This window comes from Populus euphratica, unplaced genomic scaffold (assembly GCF_000495115.2).
Source record: "Populus euphratica unplaced genomic scaffold, PopEup_1.0 scaffold123.1, whole genome shotgun sequence".
NCBI lineage: Eukaryota > Viridiplantae > Streptophyta > Magnoliopsida > Malpighiales > Salicaceae > Populus > Populus euphratica.
The window spans coordinates 842596-863879 of NW_011499924.1; the positions used below are offsets into that span (position 1 = coordinate 842596).

The 21284-nt window shown below is 31.5% G+C and overlaps 2 protein-coding genes across 3 annotated transcripts; both read right to left on the reverse strand.

Moving 5' to 3' along the window:
• Window positions 1–2771: 2771 nt before the first annotated feature.
• Window positions 2772–5044, reverse strand: LOC105135525 (uncharacterized). Its single transcript, XM_011040431.1, has 3 exons — window positions 4471–5044; window positions 4126–4194; window positions 2772–3209 (listed from the first exon to the last, which is right to left on the reverse strand). Exons 1-3 carry the CDS (start codon window positions 4676–4678, stop codon window positions 3133–3135), a joined length of 354 nt encoding a protein of 117 aa, XP_011038733.1. The 5' UTR covers window positions 4679–5044; the 3' UTR covers window positions 2772–3132.
• An 889-nt stretch (window positions 5045–5933) lies between these two features.
• On the reverse strand, window positions 5934–10405 carry LOC105135526 (Ubiquitin-like superfamily protein). 2 transcript variants are annotated; one of them, XM_011040432.1, is made up of 7 exons: window positions 10266–10403; window positions 10100–10169; window positions 9916–9995; window positions 9675–9802; window positions 7410–7611; window positions 6404–6617; window positions 5934–6056 (listed from the first exon to the last, which is right to left on the reverse strand). In XM_011040432.1, exons 1-6 carry the CDS (start codon window positions 10266–10268, stop codon window positions 6450–6452), a joined length of 651 nt encoding a protein of 216 aa, XP_011038734.1. In that variant the 5' UTR covers window positions 10269–10403; the 3' UTR covers window positions 5934–6056; window positions 6404–6449. The 2 variants fall into 2 exon arrangements, with proteins under 2 accessions (XP_011038734.1, XP_011038735.1); XM_011040433.1 differs by lacking the exon at window positions 5934–6056 and adding an exon at window positions 6878–6948 and having other exon boundaries at window positions 6528–6617; window positions 10266–10405.
• Window positions 10406–21284: the final 10879 nt, after the last annotated feature.

A 21284-nucleotide genomic window follows, 5' to 3' on the forward strand; every position in this document is an offset into this window, starting at 1 on the left:
GGTTGTTAAGGTAGCTACGCTATTAATTTCTTTTTTCCTTTAGTTTTCCCATTATAACCTTAGCCTTTGTGATATGACATGACACTTACATGCGTTCCTCTTCTGTTTTCATTACAGTCTGGCAACTTTCCTCGTGATTATTTCTATTCTACGTGGCTGCTAAAACAATTTAAATTGATGGAAAATAAATACGAATATAAAAGAAAAATTAAATTTTTTATTAATTATAATATTTTGAAGTGTTTTTTAATTTAAATATAAAAAATTATATACAGACTAAACTAAAAATGCTATTATATTCTTAATAAATAAAACAAAATAAATATATTTTTTAACAGTAGCTAGTAGTTAATGCTATGCAATCCAAATCTTATTATTTTGCTTGATTTTGGTCATCAGAATCCACAACTATTCATCCATGACCGTTTGTCAATCTAGGTAAGGGTTGGCCTTCTAACATCACAGCTCCGCTTTTCCTTTTTGCTCCGTGATTTGATTGTGGTATTTTTATTTTTTTGGTGAAATTATTTTTTTAAAATTATATCAGAATAATTTTTTTATAAATATATTAAAATAACAAAAGAATACTAATGATTTCTTTTAAGGTAAATACACTTTTAAAAAGCATTTAAAAGCAAAAAATTTTACATTCCCCACCACGTTGGAAAAACCCCTCTAATAGAGAAGTTTTGTTCAGCTGAAAGAGGAAAGACAAGCTTATTCTTATGTAATTCTATTTACAAGGGTTAATTTAGATTGATTTGAATTAATAAAAAATAAAAAATTATTATTATTATAATTTTAAAATTTAATTTAAAGATCAATTAAAGATAAAATCCTAGCCACGAATCAAGTTAATCAAAATTAAAATTAAAATTATTATTATAATTATTTAAAAACTAGACTTGAGGATGAATTCTAAAAAAATTTAAATCCCAGATCAAGTTGATTATAATCTAATTATTATAAAAATAAAAATAAAAATTATTATTATAATAATTTTAAAATTTAATTTATAGTTCAGGATTATAAACCATTATTATAATTTTAAAATTTAATTTATATTTCATCTAAAGAATAAGATCAGGATTATAAAACAAATTGATTTTTAATTTAAATTAATATAAAAATTAAAATAATTATAATTATAATTTTAAAATTAATATCAACTCGAGATGATAGGATTGACCACTTAACGAGGTTAACAATGTTATCTTGGCACGTCTTTCCGGGGAGATGTTAGAAGTTACTAAGGCGGCTACAGAATGGAAGGGAGCAGAGACAAAGTGTTGCCAGGGGCACTTTACGTCAAATTGTAACAGAAAACACGTTGACAAGGACGAAGAACTGATTGCAGGAGCAAAAACAAAGGAAGAAGAAGAGACCTTCGATGCGTTAGGTCTTTCTTGACCAAAAATGATATATAATATTGGTTACAAAAAACACTGATGAAATTGTGAGGAAGTACGACAGCTCTCATATTGGCAGAGCATATGACACCTCTAATGCCACTCTCTCTTGGTTCTATGGCTCCTTCCAAGGAACCCGCATGTTGAAATTAAAATCAGAGAAGAGCTTGACAATAATTTCTCAGTGAACGAAGGTCAAAAGTGGCTATTAAGTAGCAGAGAAGAGTTGAATAAGCTGGTTTATCTCCATGCTACCTTGTGTGTAACCCTAAGGCTATAGTACCTACCAGTTCCTTTCCAGAGAAGGACTCCAGTTGGAGCTAACATCCTTCCAAGTGGTCACCGCGTAAATCCAAATATTTTTGTTATGTCAGGATACGCAAATGGAAGGATGGATCAATGAGAAAGGAGAGCTTAACTATGAAAGATCGTCCAAGTTCTTCGGCTTCAATGCAGGACCTAGGATTTGTCCAGGGAAGGAGATAGTATGGATTAACAGTAGATGGGCTTGAACTATATATATATTTCATTTATTAGAAAATAATATTTGAGGGATCGTATAAGCTGGAACTCCAACTATGGCAAGGTAGTATGCCATATGAGATATTTCTGTTGTATGACTTTGTTTCAGAGTATTTTTAATTAAAATGTTCGATGAGTAATAGTTAAAATATATATCGAGAGATCCCATCTTGGATTGACCGGAATGTTCTAGACAATCGTAGCTGACCAAGTGAATTGGGCTGTTCTTATCAATATCCAATAACTTTCCACCCACCCATATGTGTAAAGGTATTGCAGCAGTAACTAATTGTAATTTAACTGGTCAGTTTTAGAATTATTTTTTAATAATTATGAGTTTAAGTTTTTTTTTTAAATCATTAAGAATTTATATAATTATTAATTTTAAAACTTATAAAATTAATTAAGGTAATTTAAGTTGATATCCGAATATCTACATTAATAATAAAAACAAAAAGGTATTGCAGCAGTTAAAATAGAAACAGGGTAAGGCGCTCCGTGTAACTTGGCAGACCTTGGCTTTCGATCTTAACCATGCACAAGAAAGAATTAGATTTCAGCTAGCTAGGTGGAGACCGAAGGGCATGAAGACCAGCCAGACCTAATTTGACATTCCAAACCTCCGAGGGGACCTCGTTAGCATTTCGCTTGCTAGAGTTGATTGCAGCTTCCACCTACCATCCGCTTGGCGAGTTGGCCTTTCTAAATCACAGCAAAACATTTCATTTCTCATATTTTTCTCTCTCTTAAGAAACTGACTGTGGGAATGGAAGAAGACTCGACATCTATCAATTCCACAATTGTTTTCAAACGAATAACTTGAAAATAAAATGTGCTGTTCTAGCCTGTGCATTAAGTTGATTACCTAGCATGGCTCAAAGAAATTTAGAATCAAATTCCATACATGACCAAAACAAGAAACGTTAACCTAGGAGGCAGGAGACTTACTCCAATTTGGATGATATGTAATCAAACTGTATATCCATATAATCTCTGCGTGTATAGATTTGGACCCATATCATTTATTCATGGAAAATTGAACGATTATCAAGTCACTATTTTTACCAGATGCCATGAGACCATCGCCACGCTCATGAACACGTATTTTCCAACACCAGTTCTAGTTTATTTCTTCAAAAAAGTAAATTTATCTCACCTAAGATTTTTACATCGACCATAGCAGAGCCACAGCCCTCTGGCATTACTTATCAACCATTTCCTCGCTTCCGTACATCACACTTAGGCTTCCTAGGAGCACATCGAATTTGTTTGTCGTGCCTGGAAAAAGAAAAAAACATAGACATCGTAAGAGAACATAATCAAAAGATACATGTTATTTACTCTTGAATTTAGCCTGAAGATTATAAATAAATTAAACACAGGTTCAGTCCCAAATACATGGTTTATGTGTGCGAAAAAGAACTCAATGGTCGCTTCCAAAGAGATCAGACCAAGGCTCCATTATCTTTGTCCCACGGACTGGATGATTTAAAACACGCCTAAAGCGCCGATTCAGTGTGCTTGAGCAATATAAAGCAACGGTCACCTTACTGATTTGTCATTTGAAATTAATGTTCATCTTGAGGAAAGTAAAGGGCAGTCCAAAGAGCTTTCCTGTGTTTATGAATGATTGTTCCCGGGGTGTTAATCAATGTATACAAGAAATAACCTAAATAAATAGATAAAATTAACACCAAAGATGTCAAAGAATCCGAGCACCACACAAAAAGGGCTTAAGTTCAATCTTAATAGATGTACCCCTTTTTTTTCTATTATTATCATTAATAAGATAATAGAAGGGCGGAATTCGGCATTTGCAACATTTCTTCAGTGCTAGCAAGCAATCACTGGGTATCCTAGTGCCCTGAACTAGATCTCTTGCTTATGCCCTTTTCAATTTGATATTGGTAGTGGCAATAAAATTTGATCATTTGGACCATTCTGACTCATGACCTTCAGACCTTGATACTAATTTGATAGCATTGTTCTCTAGTTTAATGAAGGTGGCCATGCTCCAGAAGTTACATTAAGTCATTGACCATAAAAAATATACGACTAACTGGAAAAGATATTGTTGCTGATGAACCAAGAAACAGGACTTTTTGACTGGGATCCTCAGAAATAAAATCCACTATACTTGTTATAAAATCCTGGCAGAAGCATTCTAAAAATAAACAGAAGTGTATATACTTACATTCGAGCCCTTTTCTTCTCTTCAACGTTAGGGACTTCCAATGTACATATTTCAGAATTGATCCCTTCACTCGCATAAAGATTTAAGACATTAGAACTGTTATTTCTCCGAAATTTAAAGATATACGATACTATCTGAAATCTAAAGGCTAGAATCTGCTCTCTACACTGCTCACACTTTTGAAGAAAATGTCAGTAATTCGGTTATAATCGTGTGCAAATTCTTCTTATTTCCGCAACAAATATTTTCTGTATGGTTTACTTTCCCAACTGTGTTAACCACAGTGAGCACTTGTATTTGACAACTGGCATTTTCTTCTCATAAATCGAAGTGTCAAAACCATACCTGCTCTTCCATCTCTGTTGTTGGATTTCTCGAGAGACATATCCTTCTCAACAGAAGAGCATGGCAAATCATTCTCATCAGGAAATGCTCCGATTGGATCTAGATCGCCCCCAAACAGTTCTTCAAAGTTGCAAATTCTTTTATCAACATCCGGTATGTTAAAATCATCATGGAAAACAATGTCTTCACAAACCCCAAGGTCTTGCATATTTTTAGACCACAACTGCAAAAGTTAATTAACAACAAAGTCAAGGGGTTAATTTCGAACAGCAATCTAGGATCATTTTCTGGTCACATGTAGTCATCCTTTTTGATGTTGTTAACTACTGAAAAAGGAAGCACCACGAGTTCTATGCTATTGTGGTGATTATCTGTAAACAGCATTCAAGCAAAAGGTGAAGATCAAAGCTTATAAGAGGGGGGCAAATAGGAGGAAGGAGGGGCTTTTCTGTCGTGCTAGTTTCTCTGGAAGAATGGAGACTAGTCTCGCCCAATCCAGCTCGCTTTTCCCCTATTGTTCTTCGTTGCCTTTTTCAGCTGACGTGTAAGCACGAGAGGTGAACTTTTTGCTGACGTGGAAATCGACACGTGGTTTCGTTATCCCCTGACCCAACTCTTTATTTGGTTTTATTCGTCTGTTTCCTTTTACCAAATGAAATGAAAGATTTTATGAACACCCTCTTGTATCTGACCCAACTCTTTATTTGGTTTTATTCATCTGTTTCCTCTTACCAAATTAAATGAAAGATTTTGTGAACACCCCCTCTTGTATTTTTTTTTTAATCAGTTAGAGAATCGCAAACACTGAATTGTGAATGGAGACGGTAATTTTATTGAATTTATTAGGCATACAGTTTTTGTTTGATTACAGTTAAAATGAAAAGGCATAAAATTCAATTTGGTTAATTAAGGGTGTGGTAGATGATGGTTTTTGATTATTTTTTTTTTGTTTTGAAAATATATTAAAATATTTTTTTATATTTTTAAAAATTTATTTTTAATATTAATATATCAAAATAATTTAAAACTATTTTAAAAAAATATATATTATTATGACATAATGCTAAACAAAAGTTGAAGGAAAAAAAAAAAAAAGAGAGAGAAATGGCCTTATTATGACATAATGCTAAACAAAAGTTTAAGGAAAAAAAAAACAAAGAGGGTATTTGGTCAGGTTTTTGATGGACGAACATAGATTTTTCAGAATGTGGTTTTTCATTTTTAAATATTAATTTTAAATATATTACACACTAATTTAAACATTAAATAAAAAATAAAATTATAACAAGATATGTTTAGCACATAACTTGTTTATAAAAAAAATTATAAAAATTAGTTGGGACTAAATTACACGTATTTTACACCTGAAATAATTATGGATGCCTTTCACACTAAACTTTTTATTTTATTTTTTTAGAAAAGGAATGATATATAAAAAATAAAAAATAAAACGATGTATAATCAAAACTAGAAAAAAAAATTCTTTTATGGCTTCTTACCAATAACACAGTCAACCACCGTAAACAAACTGAACCTTCGAAACATTTTATAGCAAGAATTCTGAACAATTGAGCTGTTAAAGCGAAGAAACAATAAGCTGCAATATAGTGCACAGACAAAGCAAGGATATGCTGCAGGCAAGGAAAGCACCATATTCTAAGAGAGAGAGAGAGAGAGAGAGAGAGCATAGGAAAGCAATCATTCATTCATTGAACATCTACAAACTCAATCTAGCCAGTCATTTACAAGCTCGATTGTAGCAGTTACAAGCCTCGCTACTATTAGAAACACCAATTTTCTCTCTAATAGTTCTAATCAATTTTAATACAAGCATACAGTAGAGTTTGCTGTATCATCCCAACAAACCCCAAAAATAAGTGTTTTGGTATTCACAAACGTAAAAATTCCATGCTTTAACCCAAACAAAAGTATTGATAACTCACAATTACATATCAAAATTTCATAAGGAGGCATGTTAGTCAGCTTTTCTTGGCAAGCACTTCAATAATGTCCTCATCGTCCATTCCAAGACTATCAGGGGTGGCCGTCAGATTGATTTTGTCCCCATCAAACATAAAAACTAGGCTCTCAATTCCGAGCTTAACTTTATCAGCATACCGTTTGAAGAGCCGCTCGAACTTTTCATCCTGTCAAAATAGTGAACTTCAAGCGTAGTTTATACCATTGATTATACATGTTTCACCACTTGTAACATACAAAAAGCATACATAACAAAGGACACATAGAAAAGGATTTTGTTAAAATATCCAGAATGATAATTACGATGACTTCATCAACAAGGGCAGGTGCACTCCTAAATTAATGAATAATTGAGGCCAGCATCTTACACAAAACAAAGTCTATGTAAAATGACCAGTGATGACTTTCCAAATGATCTGTTGAAAACCTTAATTAAAATTGAAGGTCTTTGCATGAGAAATGTGTTTGAGATGACAATATCCTAACCCAAGCTTCAAGCTACAAAAGAAATTCAATGTCATTCATTAGAAACGGGGCAGAGGAATATCCAAGAGCAAAGATGATTTTGTACATGTAAGACTCAGCAAGCAAGGCACTAATAGAAAATGCTAATACACTACAAAGTTTACCCCTTCCAACACTAGCATCTTATGTTTCACCTCGACATTGACACTGCTGTTCATCACTGGTTTTCTTTTGAGGTTCATGGAAACTCTAGTTGCATATTTGCCTTTAAATCTTCCAGGTGTCATGCACTGTAGATGTCACTTGACAACTTCCCACAAGGGGATGTCCATAAATGTTTTTTTTTTCTGTTATTTCCTACCATCAAATTTAGATAAGTTAATAATCTTATCATGCACTCTCCATTTTATTCTGGGGTTTGCATGAATAATTTTATCGTGGCTACATGAAACAATCAGTTTTATAAACAAAGCTCAAACTTTAGATATATATACCTTGTACACACGAAATTGTTTGACTTCATCCTTGTCTTGAATTGAAATAACTATTTTAGCTCTTTCATGATCAGACTTTGATGGTTGCTCGGCCCCAGACTCCAGATCAGCCTGCACTGAATCACTTTGTCTTTTTGGTGACTCCAGATATTGAAACAAACACTCTTTACTTGTCAAAGCTTTTAGTTCCTGCTTCCTTAACCTACATGTGTGGTTGAAATAAATTCTAAACCAAAGGTTCATATAAAATGGGAACACTAGATGTTAACAAAAAACTTTCACAACTTATCAAGTTATCAACTGAGGAGATTATACAGCCATGAGTAGGAGGAAGCTTAATTTGAGTATTGCTTAAATTTCATAATAGTAAAAAAGAAAAAAAAGGAGATATTCACCTCAAATCTTCACAAAACAACTGCCTTGATATTAGCTTTTGAAGTAAATATTTCAAGCATCAATCTTGATCTATGTGAAATTATAAAAATCAACAAATTTGGTGGAAAAGTGAGGTGGGTGCCAATAAGGGAGCTAAGAAAAATGTAAAATTTTGAAAAGAATGAAAGAAAAGAGGAAGGGCAAAAACTTGTCTGTGGAGTGGGCTTTCCATAAAAGAACAGGTGATAAGCTTGAAATAACAGCCATTGCAATAATTTAAAGACCAGTGAATGCGTGATTTCAAATATTGTAGTTACATAAAAAAAAAGACAAAAAGATGACAGGATACATGAAAATCTTATTCCATTACAAATAAGTTTGAAATTGTGATGTGTAAATAAATAGAGGAAGTTTCAAATTGCTCAGGATGAGTACATGGTACAATGGTCTGAAAATTTAAAGATGGCTTTCATGTGAGTTGTTGGAGATCAATAATGTAGTGGGAGTGCATGAAAAATATGAACTCAAAGGAAGCCAAAAGTGTTTAACAGGGCATCACCAAAATTGGGCTGCCGCTATACCAGTGGCCTTTTTTTCCACATGAAATCAGAGGCCTAATAACTGGCATCGCTAATGGCTAAAATTGATTGCCTTTTCTAACAGTAAGTTTTTCAAAATCTTCCTTGTTTTCCCACCCTTATGAACAAGGTCCATGTCACTAGAACAAATAGAGAGAATTGAATACTTGGTTCTCTAACCTAAAATTTGCGCTATTACAAGCTGTGAGAAGAGAAGCTCAATTTTAGTTGTTGGTAAAGGTTGCTGTTGCAGACCTGAGATTATATTTGAATTATTATTAGTCATCACCATTCCAGGAAATCATGTTAGATACCAAAAAGAACAAAAAAAAAAAATTGTTCAGTTTGGTTATTTTCTTCTTTTTATATGAATTTTGGTTGTCTTGGTTTTAAACATTAGAAAATTGAAATATTGAGTTTCATCTGAAAAACCATGAGCAACGAATGAAATGAACTAAATGGCCAAACCCAGATAAATGAAAAAAAATGCTGTTGCACATCTCCATCAAGGACATGATCACGCTCAGTTCAGAACTAATATAAACGATAGTATGGCATGCCAATAGATTGAACAAAGGGATTAAATTTAATGCCAATAGAAGTTGCAATTGCTATAAAAAAATAATTTCTATCATTAATTTCTCATGTAGTAAATCTTAATTAACTACACAGACTAAATTGAAAATTAACGAACCATAAAAAAGTCAAGAACAGGCAAGATTCGATTTTCTCAATTTCATAATAGTGATCTGTCATTGCAAATGTATTCTCTTTGGCATTCTCTCACAATGCCATAAAAGTCAATTGCACATACCTTGTGAATGCAAATTTAAGTAAATCTAAGTGCAGCATGCTCTCAGAAGATAGAAATAACATTGCCACCAGAAAACACTGAGAACTAAACCTTGGTATCAAAGTAGCATTCACAGCATGCTTATCATGCACCCGTGTGTATGTTATGTGTGTGTTCACCAATCACCAATCAATTAAAGTGAGCTCTCCCTAACTCAGCGCCACTAAATGCCTCTACAGATCTAATCTCTAAATGATCTAGAGTTGTCATAAATTGTTCAGCAATTTTTGTTTCCCTTTAATAGTTAACAACAAACAATCATGAACCAGAACACACAACTCTTAAACATGAAATTATTTAAAACAGAAAGATCTATTTAACACGCTTTACAAGTTACAGTGGCATTTGTGAGGGCAGAAATCAAACACGGGAAAGATTATAAATCAACAAGGAAATATATTTAACATTTAAAATTAAACAAACAAATCAAACTCTTTAAATAAACAATGAAACTCATACCTCAGCTCTTTAATAGTTGAGTCCTCATCAATCTGCTTCGGGGACTCACTGGAGTCCTTAGGAGGAGGAAGTAGCCAATCCTCATCGTCATTAGTCACTTGGCTTGCTTCACGATCACCGCCAACAATCTAATATATATATATATAAAGAATAGAAAGGCACACCATCTTCACTCAATTTCTCTAATCAAAACACACATAACTGACAATGTCGAAAAAGAAGAGATGAGAAGGAAAAAAACCTCCACGTTATGATTGGAAATCTTCCTTTTTTTAGGAGAAGGAACTGGTGGCTTATCATATTCGTCGTCGTCGTCGTCCTCTGCCATAGAAAAACCCAAGCCAAATTCAGCTTTCTTTCTACCATTAATCAACCAAATAGGGAATTAAAGAAAGAAACGAAGGTAGAGAGTATTTAGAAGAAACCATCAAGGATTGCGATAGGCTGCACGCGACGGTAATCAAATAGAGAATCAAGATCTTCAACGGAATCAGCCTGCAATTTCAAACAAATGAAAAATTATTAGAGCTAAAGAAACCCTAGCTATTCGTTTAAGCTTTAAAATCAGAATTTGGAACGACAGAGACGTGCCATAGGTAGTAATACTCAAAATCAAAAAGCTCTTTCCTGCCCAACGGCCAAGTTAGGATTCTAGTTTTGGTTTGATTTGAGTGGTTTTACAGGGAGTGACAATGATGAGGATGGATGGACACGGAAATTTGACTTGGTGACAGCCGCGTGCTTAGGCGGTTTACTGGATAAACTTTGGGCTGGGTTTGGTCAATTTAATTCGGGCTGCTTGCAATCTTAATGGGCTCCACTCAACAGAATTGGACTGGCCTATTTGTATTCATTCAACATTAACAGAGCTCATTATCCGTTCCGTAGCATAATTGCTTTATGCACGCACCTTTACTTTTGTTTTGAATTAAGAATATTTTTCTGCTATTTTTCTTATTGTCAACTTTATACATCTCCTTTCGATGAAAATAAAAAATGATTTCCAATGTTGCTGATAGTCTTTTCTTTTTTCTTTTTTCTTTTTTCTTTTTTCTTTTTTTCCCCTTAAAAGTACAAGATAGAGTGTGGTTATTTTTATAATATTAAAAGGTAAAAGAGGAGATAAAAATGTGTTTGATTTAAAAAATTAAGATAAAAATATAAAAATAAATATATTTTAAATAATTATGAAGTAAATTTTTATATTTTTAAAATATAAATTATAGAGATGATATGTTTTTAGAGACAATACTTATTATTTTTTACTTCTAAACTATTTATGTAAAAAACTTTTAATTTTAAATTTGTCAAACTAAGACATATAAAAATAAAAATAATTATTATTATAGTTTTAAATTCAATTTAGATATTAATATAAAATAAAGTCTCGGTCACTAAGTCATGAGAATCAATCTTGATTTTTTTAAAAAAAATAGATATTAAAAAAATATTATTTTAATTATTTTTTAAATAAATCAATAAATTTTTTTATCTGAAATAGTTTTAATTATTTTTTAAATAAATCAATAAATTTTTTATTAATTTCTCCTTTATTTTTTTAAAATATTGGGATTGATCCAGATATGAGTTTTTTGTATCTTAAGGCATTCCACCATTTTGATTGAGGTTTTTAAACTAGAATTATATATTATTATTAACTTTGATAGTTAATGTAAATTAAAGTTAAAAAAATTAAATCTAATTATTTTTTAAAAAATATAAAAGTTTCCAATAATTCATAAATAAAGTAAAATAATTTTTATATATTTTTTTATTATTGATTAAATAAAATATAGAGATAATCACTTTATTTTATATATTATTATCAATATAATTTTTTCTTTGTATTTTTTTTATATTATCTCTTATGTTCTCACTATCTTTATCATTTATATTTTAAAACAGTAAGTAAATGTTATGTAATGGCTACATTAGGTTTGAAAATAGAACAGCTTGCGATGCTAAAGGAAGTTTTTTTTACATGAAAACTAAACATTCGGTTTATAAAAATATTCAAACTAGATGACCTAATAAAGCTTTGGCAAACCAAGATTCTAGGATTATAGTTTCTTTGAGTCTAGAATTTGATATTTGATACTGTGAGTCAAATATTTTTTTATGTAAAAAAAAAATATTTAGATATTGTTAATATTATTTCTAGTAGAATTTTTTTAAAATTATATGGGTATTAATTCAATATGACCTGTTCAATTTAATGGGTCCAAAAATAATTCAAATAATTAATAAATATATAGTTTGACTCAAAATAAAATTAATATTAAGGAATAAAATTAAAAAATATAAAAAATAATTTGAGTTAACTCGGTTTAATATGTCAAACTTGCGATTTAGGTCATGATATTGGAATAACCCAATAGAAAATAAATAAAATAAATTATAAAATTTAATTCTTAATCAACTCGGTGTTGAAATATGAAATTGAAAAAATTTTAATTAAAAAAAATAAAAACAACTTAAATCAGTTTAGGTTAGCTAGTCAAACCAGTAATAAGAGTCATAAAATGAGAATAACCTTATAGAAAATAGATTGAAACAAATCACGAGATCTAATTCTTAATCAATAACTGGTCAAATTTTCATTCAGGTTATAATATTGATATAATCTCATAAAAATTAAATTAAAAAAACTCAATTTCTTGTAAATGTAATATTAAAATATATAATTAAAATTAAAAAAAAAGAAGACTAAAACAAAATACTATTATAATAAATAGTATTCTATAAGTAGGAATACGTAATACCACCTTCTCTTCTGTTTTTTTTTTTTTTAATATAATGCTTAAAATACCAATGAAAGTAGAAGTGACTTCTCGTGTTGGCTTTGTTTCATCAAGTGGCTCCCCCTCAGAAGATCGAGTTATCTCAAGAGACCGAGTTACGGTGGGAAGGGAACGTGAAGAAATACCTTCACATCCATCTTAAAGATTTCTTGATTCGGTTTCAGATTTTTCATGTAGGCGTGGAGAAATTTTAGATGAAGTTTAAGGGATGTGATTTTGGTTAAAATTCTCGAGAATTTTATCATCATTGAGGAATCCCAAATGAAAAATGATAAATTAAGTTGAAATATTTTACCGTTAAGCAAACCAATTGAACCAGTTACGGAACTTGCCATGAACGCTTACCATGACATGTGACAACCATTCTTAAATTCAGGATAAATCCTGTAATTTTTAATTTGAGAACATGGAACAACCCTCGTCGTCTGATAAAATTAATAATAATTTAAAATAATAATTTAAAAAAAAAACAGAGGGGAAAAGAAAGAGAGAGAAGGGGAACAAGTAATTAAGGAGTCAAAAAAGGCAAGGCCTCATGAAAGAAAAGGAGTCCATTGCCATAGAAAATCTTCAAATACATGGGCATGTAATTACCACAGTCAAACAAAAGACTGTTGACTGTTTTTTATCTTCCAAGGACACTGGGGTTTTTTTTGGTAAGTGGAGGGTGATCATTGGCTACTTAGAGAGGTAGCCCCACAGACCAATCGCTTCCTCCATTTAAATCTCTCTCTCTCTCTCAATTTCTCTCAGTATGGCCATCTGGTTGGAGCTTCTTTAGCTTCACCCTCATCTATACTTCCTCCCTCCATCCTGATCTCTTCTGTTCTCTGCTGAGTTATCAAAACTACGGTAGTCCTCTTTGCTGGAGGTGAAAAGAAGAAGAAGAGGAAGTAATTAAAAGAAGAAAAGGATAACTGTTTCCTTTTCTCAGCGGCAATTTTCTTTCTCTTCTTGTTGGTTATATATATACTGTTCTTCATTTCATTTTTGTTGATTTCTAATTAGTTTAGATCTTTATTTTATTTTTGTTTCTTTTCCACTGAAACGGAAGTGGTGGGATTACCGAGCAGCTGCATTCCTAATTTCGCTCGAGGGCTCAGCATTTTGTTGGTGGATGATGATACAGCATCCCTCATGTACCTTGCATCATTGCTTGAGCAATACACATACAAGAGTAGAAGGAATGCATGCTAATATTTAAAATAGCCATACATTCCTTTTTATTTAATTCTTCTAAAAAAAAAGATAGTAATGTTATCAGTGGTGCTATTTATATATTAAAACTTTGATATTTGTATACTAATATATATTATCTACCATTAAAAATATCCTTCGTGTATGTATCAAAACTTTAGGTATTGAATTCTTGAGAGGGCATGCCCACGTTTAAATTATCGTTAACACAGAACCTACACGTGGGAATTGGAATGTCTGATCTCAAAACTTTAATTTCAATATTTGCCAAAGATTAAACTCAAAACCTTAATTTACCTATAGATCTACGATCAATCGAGACTTTCTAGCACAAAATTTGGAGAGAAAAAAAATCAAAATTAGAAAAAGTTTAGCTGTGGATTTAAAATAATTTGCTTACTGTTTTACTGATTCATGTTTTAACTGCAGGTTAAATAATTTTTTTATTAAAAAAATATAATTTTTTTAAATATATTATTATAAATGAATACTCAAGCTATTCAGTGTTTTAAAGCATCTTCATTCCTCCTCTAATCCAGAGGAAAAAACTTGAAGTCGATGGTATATATAAAATTTAAGTTTCAACTTAATAAGTGTTTTGTAAAAGTTGCTTCTTCTTTTTTTTCTTTTTTCTTTCTTTTTTGGTTGGTGGGGTCATTTCAATTGAAACCTAATTAGTGGCTTTCACTATTCTAATGTGAAAACTAGGATGGGCGTTCAACATTGCAAAGGAATGCTTGCCATTGAGAGAGATGATCATGATTAAGCTGGATTTTAATTTGTTTAATACCCGTTTTTTATATGTATATTCCTAATCAACAACCTTGCATCCCAGTACTGTTTTAATTTCAAAGAAAGAAAGAAAGTGCAAAGAGATCTCCTATTTTCAGTATTTCCTTTTGACTGCATTGCTATGGTTGCACGCACCATTGAGAAAGCGGGATCCTCCATTTTCCCAGCAGTCTGCAATAATGCATATAGCACGATATTTATGAAAATATGTGTTGATAATTGCTTTTGACTGATTAATCTCCCCATTTAACCAGAATAAATAAAGGCTTGCAACTATTTATTTACTTGTCTTTTTTTCCCCCCAGGTACCACCACTAGACTAGCATCTGCTGCTTTGTCGATGATCCGAGAAGGAAAGGACAAATTCAAGCTTGTCATGGCTAGTGTTAACGTGACAAACAATGTGGACAGTCTCGGATTCATACGCGAGCTATTCAAGAAGAAGATTCCTGTTATTGGTGAGCTTCAATTTGTTTTCCATTTAAATTAAAAACGGTTCAGCGAATCATGAACCGTGTAAAGAAATAACCCCCCTTACACCCCTGATTTATATGTTGCTTCTTGTAGGATTTGAATATGAGACTTCCTATGAAATTTTGAAATCTTAACCGTTGGAATATCTTCCTAGAGATTAATTCGTTTAACTTATTTTTCAAATTATTTTTTATTTAAAAAAATATTAAATTGATTTTTTTAGATGTATTTTTTATTTTAATGTATTAATATTAGAAATATAAAAAATATTATTTTAATTGAAAAAATACTAGTGCGTTGCATTACCAAATACACAATGATTATACTCTAAAAAACTATTATATCATTGACACAATATTAATTTAACACGATAAAATTCTTATAATATATTTCAATATTATTTTCTAAAAATGGACTAACCTCACTTTTTAATCATGCTAGTTTTGGAGCACATGCTCCCCATGTTTATTATTCAACTACTTTATAATTTTTGTTATAATCTATTTCATATTATTTTAAATTATTTATAATCAAATTTTCTTGCATTTTTTAAATTGAAATACCCGTTTTATTAAATTTGAATAGTTTTTTATAAAACTCCATAATTTGTAATTAATAATTTTTTATTCTTTAATCATATAAATAAATTATTTTTTCATTGAAACAAAAATTATATATAAAAATTAATTAATAGTTAGGATGTAAATATGCATGTAACAAGCATATGTGTAATTGTTTAAATTTAAATATCATAAAAATAATAATTATTGAGAATGTTGTATTTATGTGTTTGACAGTATAGTTAGAAATTTTTAATATATATATATATATAAATATATGTTATAAAATTGATATGTATATACGTTCATACCATGAATAATTACTATCATTAAGATAATCTTTATAAATTATTTTGTCAAAAGGAGTCATTTATTCAAATAATAATTATTTATATTTCATAAATACGTAACGAAGCAAAAGTTATATTCAGGGTCCTATAAATTTTTAGTACAATTATACATTATTATGCTCTACTCACATTACTTATAATTCAATAACTCTTTCAATTAAGAAGATTAATTCTAAACCGTTATTTTAATAAAAAGTTAAAAAAATTCTCAAAATAAATAACACAAAATTTGCAAATAATTTTCTCCAAAGGAAAAAAAGTAATAAAATACAATAATAAAAAATGCTATAAAGAATAATGATCTAAATATTTGATAAATATTAATGTATTTTAATAATTTTTGGATTCTAATATTACAGGGTTTTTTTTAGATTCTTCTTAAGCATTTTTATAGTTTTCTTGGGAAAAATAAAGTGATAATAATGTACTACATAGATCAGGACTGAATTATGAATGTTATTGCAATTACTTAGTGTTTTATGTGGTTAATAAATAATAGAAAATGAGATTAACTTTTTTTTTTAGGTTTTAGGGATTTCTTTAATGTTGTTTTTTTTTTTATTATTATTATAGGTGAGGTGGAATCTACATATTAGTATCGGGGATATGTTATAATATTAATATAGAATTAAAGGTATAATATCCAATCATTTTTTAATAAGTTTGTGTTTTTATAATATAGCTACGGATACTTATTTAAACAATACATAAAGCCTTAAATAACACATCAAAAGCTTCTTAAATCACCTCAAGTAAATATATTAATTTATTGACACTTTATTTTGATAATCAAAACTCTAAAAATATTTTTAAATAAGCAAATCAAACAAAAACATTTATTTTAAAAAAATATATATAACTACATTAAAACTCATTAAACTATATATATGGGATTTATATCTTATATATAAATATTAACTATCATATATTGAATGACAATTTAGTTTCACTTTCTTAATTTTTATTTTAGTAAAATTATAAATATTTTATATACTTTGAAAATAGGAAAATTAAGTATTTTAATTATTACCAAACTTTATATAAAATAATTTAAATTCGAATTTAAAATATTTAATTTATTAGTTCAATAAATATTTGAGTTTAATCTTGCAAACTAAAATTTAAAAATAAAATAATAATGAGAAATATTCAATATATAGTTAAATAATAGACGACGTGCATGAGAATGAGAAGAAAATTAATTGTTTAAAAATATTGTTTATGCATTTTTCGTTTTGATATTTAGAGTCCTCAAATTAAATATTCTTCTCATGAATGAGCTTTTTTCTTTCTCCTCTCTAACTTTGTTAATGCCATGCAGCAATATCCTCAGAAAGAAGTGTGAGCACTGCATGCAAGGCGATGAAAGCAGGGGCATCTTTGTGTCTTGATAAACCGACATCTTTGTATGATCTCAAATACCTGTGGCAATATGTTTTTGAGAAGACAACGATATGTCGAGTGAAGTTGAATATTAGAAAGGTATCTCAAGGCATAGTAGTGAAAGATGAAGGTGGAGAGACTGAAGTTCCCGACGGAATTGTCTTGGATGGAGCAGCTGGCTATCAAAATGATACTGTGCCTAGTTCAAAGGGAAACGGTCAAGTTGTTGGCTTTGAAGACTTGGATGCCACCAATCGTCAACAGACGATGGCTGGTCTTGAAGTGGAAGTCGAGGAATATGGTGCTAGTCGTCAACAGATGAAGGCTGATCCTAAGGGTGAGGGTATGAAAATTAAAGGGGAAATAATCTTGAATGGCAATATTAATGGTCAGCAAATGATCATCCCTAATGCTAATAATTCTGAAGATAATAAAGATAAGCAAGTTGATGCTCAAGTCTTGCATCGTATCAATAACTATAACCAACCAATGACTCAGTTGAAGACACGAGGGAGGAAAAATGGAGTGGAACAAGTTGCCATGGTGAAGGAAAATTTCACTAAAGATGCAGAAAGTACGGCCATTGAAATGTCAGTGCTAGCAGAAATCCAAAAACATGACGACTCAGTAATCACTAGAAGCCAACAGCAAAGTGGATCAAAGAGGCGGGCTGATGGTGATGAATGGCGTCGAATCAAGGAAAGAAGAGTTGAAGCTAACTCAGAAGTAATTTCCAGTGGTACAAAAATTAATCTGGAGAAACAAAAAGAAATTGAAGGCAACAAGGGTGAAGGGACAGAAAGGTTCAAGAACTATATTAATACCGACAGCTCCACAGAAAAAAAAAGCCGTCTCATTTGGAATCAGGACCTTCAGTTGAAATTTATGTCAGCCATCAGTGCTTTAGGGGATAAGAGTAAATTTTACCCTCTCATAGATTTTAGTCTACTTCACCATACATGAAGCACTAACATGTATTTCATGTTTGCTTTTGAATACAGAAGCTCGTCCGGAAAAAATACTAGAGAAGATGAATGTGCCCTGTTTGTCGCGACGCCAGGTTTCCAGCCGTCTGCAGGTAATTAAATAAGTATCTTTCAAACTTTTAATACTAAGCTTGATTCATATTTTTTGAGACTGCAATGGTTATTACGTAACTTCTTTTCACCAGGTTGAATATTCGGTTTGAAATTATTTCTCATTTTGAGAAGCCAATCAATGAAATTTATAGGAACAACTTAGAAAGATAAGCATCTATGTGATGAGAAAAAAATGCTGAACTTGTCTGTAAAAAATACTAGAGAAGATGAATGTTCCCTGTTTGTCGCGACGCCAGGTTTCCAGCCGTCTGCAGGTAATTAAATAAGTATCTTTTAAACTTTTAATACTAAGCGTGATTCATATTTTTGAGACTGCAATGGTTATTCCGTAATATTAATCTTCTTCATGAGGATTTTTCTTCGCAACTTCTTTTCACCAGGTTGAATATTCGGCTTGAAATTATTTCTCATTTTGAGAAGGCAATCTATGCAATTTATAGGAACAACTTAGAAAGATAAGCATCTATGTGATGAGAAAAAAATGCTGAACTTGTCTGTGCTTCCTTTTCTTATAAGCACATTTTCCTTTAATGTTACAATATGCAACAATCCCAGCTTTTTAGCATAATGCTGTCGGCCTCTCATGTTTTTCATTTCAGAAATACAAAGCTCAAATACGGCGTATTTATGACCACGCCATCGCCGATTCATCCCCATCGAACGAACCATCCCCTTTTAATAGCCGAACTGGAGTTTTACTTCTCAAGACAAGGCCAGTGAGGGGTCAAGCAGGACATCAAGGTTCTGACTACGGAATTGAAGGTAATATGGATAATATTGCTGTTAATTATGTGTAATTGATTCAACAAATCAGGAAGATTTCACATACCATCAGCATGATTAAAAATGGAACGCAGCATATAGTCTCCAGAGTTTTTTTCTCTTACCACGAGAATTTTAAATGTGCTGTTTCCTTTAAATTTCAGGAGAAAAATCTAAGATCTTGAAGGCGCCTTCAGATGGTGTTAATCAAGATGTCTTTTTTTCCCGCCTTTCAGGAAACAGGAACAAGGCTCCACTGATGTCTGCTTGGACATTAAAAGGAGGGAAACAGGGTTATGGGGGAGAGCATTTCACCATAGAGAAAGTTGCCAAATCAATCAAGTTAGCAACTATCTCCACTGGTAGGAATCGAAAGATGGATTGTATAACACCTCCAAATCCTGCTTCAGGAAATGTGCATGATGCAATCCCAACAATCTCCACTGACGAGAACCGAAATCTGGATCCCAGAGTTTCAAATCCCAATCCAGACAACCTAATCAATACGGATGAGTTTATGAAAAACTTGAATGAAGCGATTCAAGAGCTGGATGCCACAGCAGTCACAGGTCCTCCTTCCTGTTCATCAAATCAAAGTCAGTCCCTGTCAAAGTTTACTGATATGCTGAATTTGCTTGAGGAAGAACCTGTCAACTCCAAAGGTTTAACTGATGAACCATGCCCAGATGAGGTTGCTCGCTACCTTGATTCACTCTCAGAAATTTTACTTGAGAACGACAGCCCACAACCATGAGGGTATGTGTAAATATTCGTGAACCACAACTTTGTCACTGGACCAATCTAACAACTGATAGAAAGCAGTAAAATGTTTTTCTTACATGTATGAATGTTCTTTTACATCAAATGGTGTTATTGGTTTTTTGTTTTGTTCTTGGCAAACAATGCATCCCGTAACTCACAAAAATTCAAATTCAGCTTTTGTAGGACCTTAACATTGGGAAGTGGCCAACAATAGCGGTTGAAGATGGTTTGAAGCTTCCAACCATATCGAAAATTTCACTTTTATTGAAGCTAGAAGACAGTTTACTTTCAGTAGTAAAGACCTCGGAGTCTCAACAAGACTAAACACCTGTTTCAACTTGGTTTGAGGAGTCCTCGTGTATGAAAATAATTGAATTCCTTTTAAATTTCCTTTTAAAAGCTCATCTATGAAGAGGTTACAAATAAAAAATAAGAGCAATTGTGCTGCTGTAGAGTATATTTTGCAAGTATTATATTTTGCTCCTGATGCTTGGGATGAATAAGCTGCAGAAATGATGTGATCTGATAAGCATAGAGAACGCATTCTAGTTCTATCTATAACCAAGTGCAACCTATTTTTTCATGACTGAAATATAGGCCAGTCTACTTTCTGTACTGCCTGTAGCTTCTTCAATACTACACAAAACTAAAGAATTGAAGCAGTTCCCACCAGAGGCAGAGAATGGTGGCATAAAATTGAAAAAAATCTAGAGCAAGAACAAGGCATGCTATGAGTCAGTTTATTAACTGTAGATACACGGCGCCTACAGGAAAATCAAGAAGAAAAATCCATGTAGCTTAAACAATGGCAAGCTTTAAGCCAGGACATGAGAAACATGAAACATTTTCTTGATCATTTGCTTTGTTTTTCTAGTTCTAGTCCTGGGTGAACCTGGAGATCATATACTAATGTTAAACAATGAAAAGACTTTGAATTTAGATCAAGAGACAAGCTTCTTGAAAGAGAATGTATATACAACAATTATAATATATTTCACTCTCAAAGATGACACAAAATAAATTTCATGATCAGAGAACTTGATTTTCTCTTTTCTGGATAAAATTCAACATTCTATTGCTTGTTCTTATCAAAACAGCTCTGGACAATTATCTCAAAGTTTTAAAGCTTAGAACTTAACCATATTCTCAATCACATAATCAGACACCAAGAACGGGAGGAATAACGGATGCAGATATGTTTTGCGAAAAATAATGATTCTATCACTAGACCTTAGATGTTGTAGGCACTATAGCTTCCAAATCGAATTAAATTTACAGTGTATGTGCATATATCCTTTTCCTTTTTCATGCTTTCCCTGTTTTCTTTTCAATAGCCATTCACTTAGCTGAGGAAAGTCCATTGCAGTGAAGCTGACAGTGGATAATTTATCCATTCTTTATCATGTAGAATCTAGAATCCAGTCGAGAA

Excerpts from the sequence above, each read along its gene's own strand:
- LOC105135525 (XM_011040431.1), bottom strand. The coding sequence starts at position 4,678 with ATGCAAGACCTTGGGGTTTGTGAAGACATTGTTTTCCATGATGATTTT. Across the intron at positions 4,195-4,470 it reads CAACAGAGATGGAAGAGCAG|TGAAGGGATCAATTCTGAAA; the intron begins GTATGGTTTTGA and ends TCTTTATGCGAG. Across the intron at positions 3,210-4,125 it reads GAGAAGAAAAGGGCTCGAAT|GCACGACAAACAAATTCGAT; the intron begins GTAAGTATATAC and ends TTCTTTTTCCAG.
- LOC105135526 (XM_011040432.1), bottom strand. Across the intron at positions 7,612-9,674 it reads TCAACTATTAAAGAGCTGAG|GTTAAGGAAGCAGGAACTAA; the intron begins GTATGAGTTTCA and ends CCACACATGTAG. Across the intron at positions 6,618-7,409 it reads AACAATTTCGTGTGTACAAG|GATGAAAAGTTCGAGCGGCT; the intron begins GTATATATATCT and ends CTATTTTGACAG.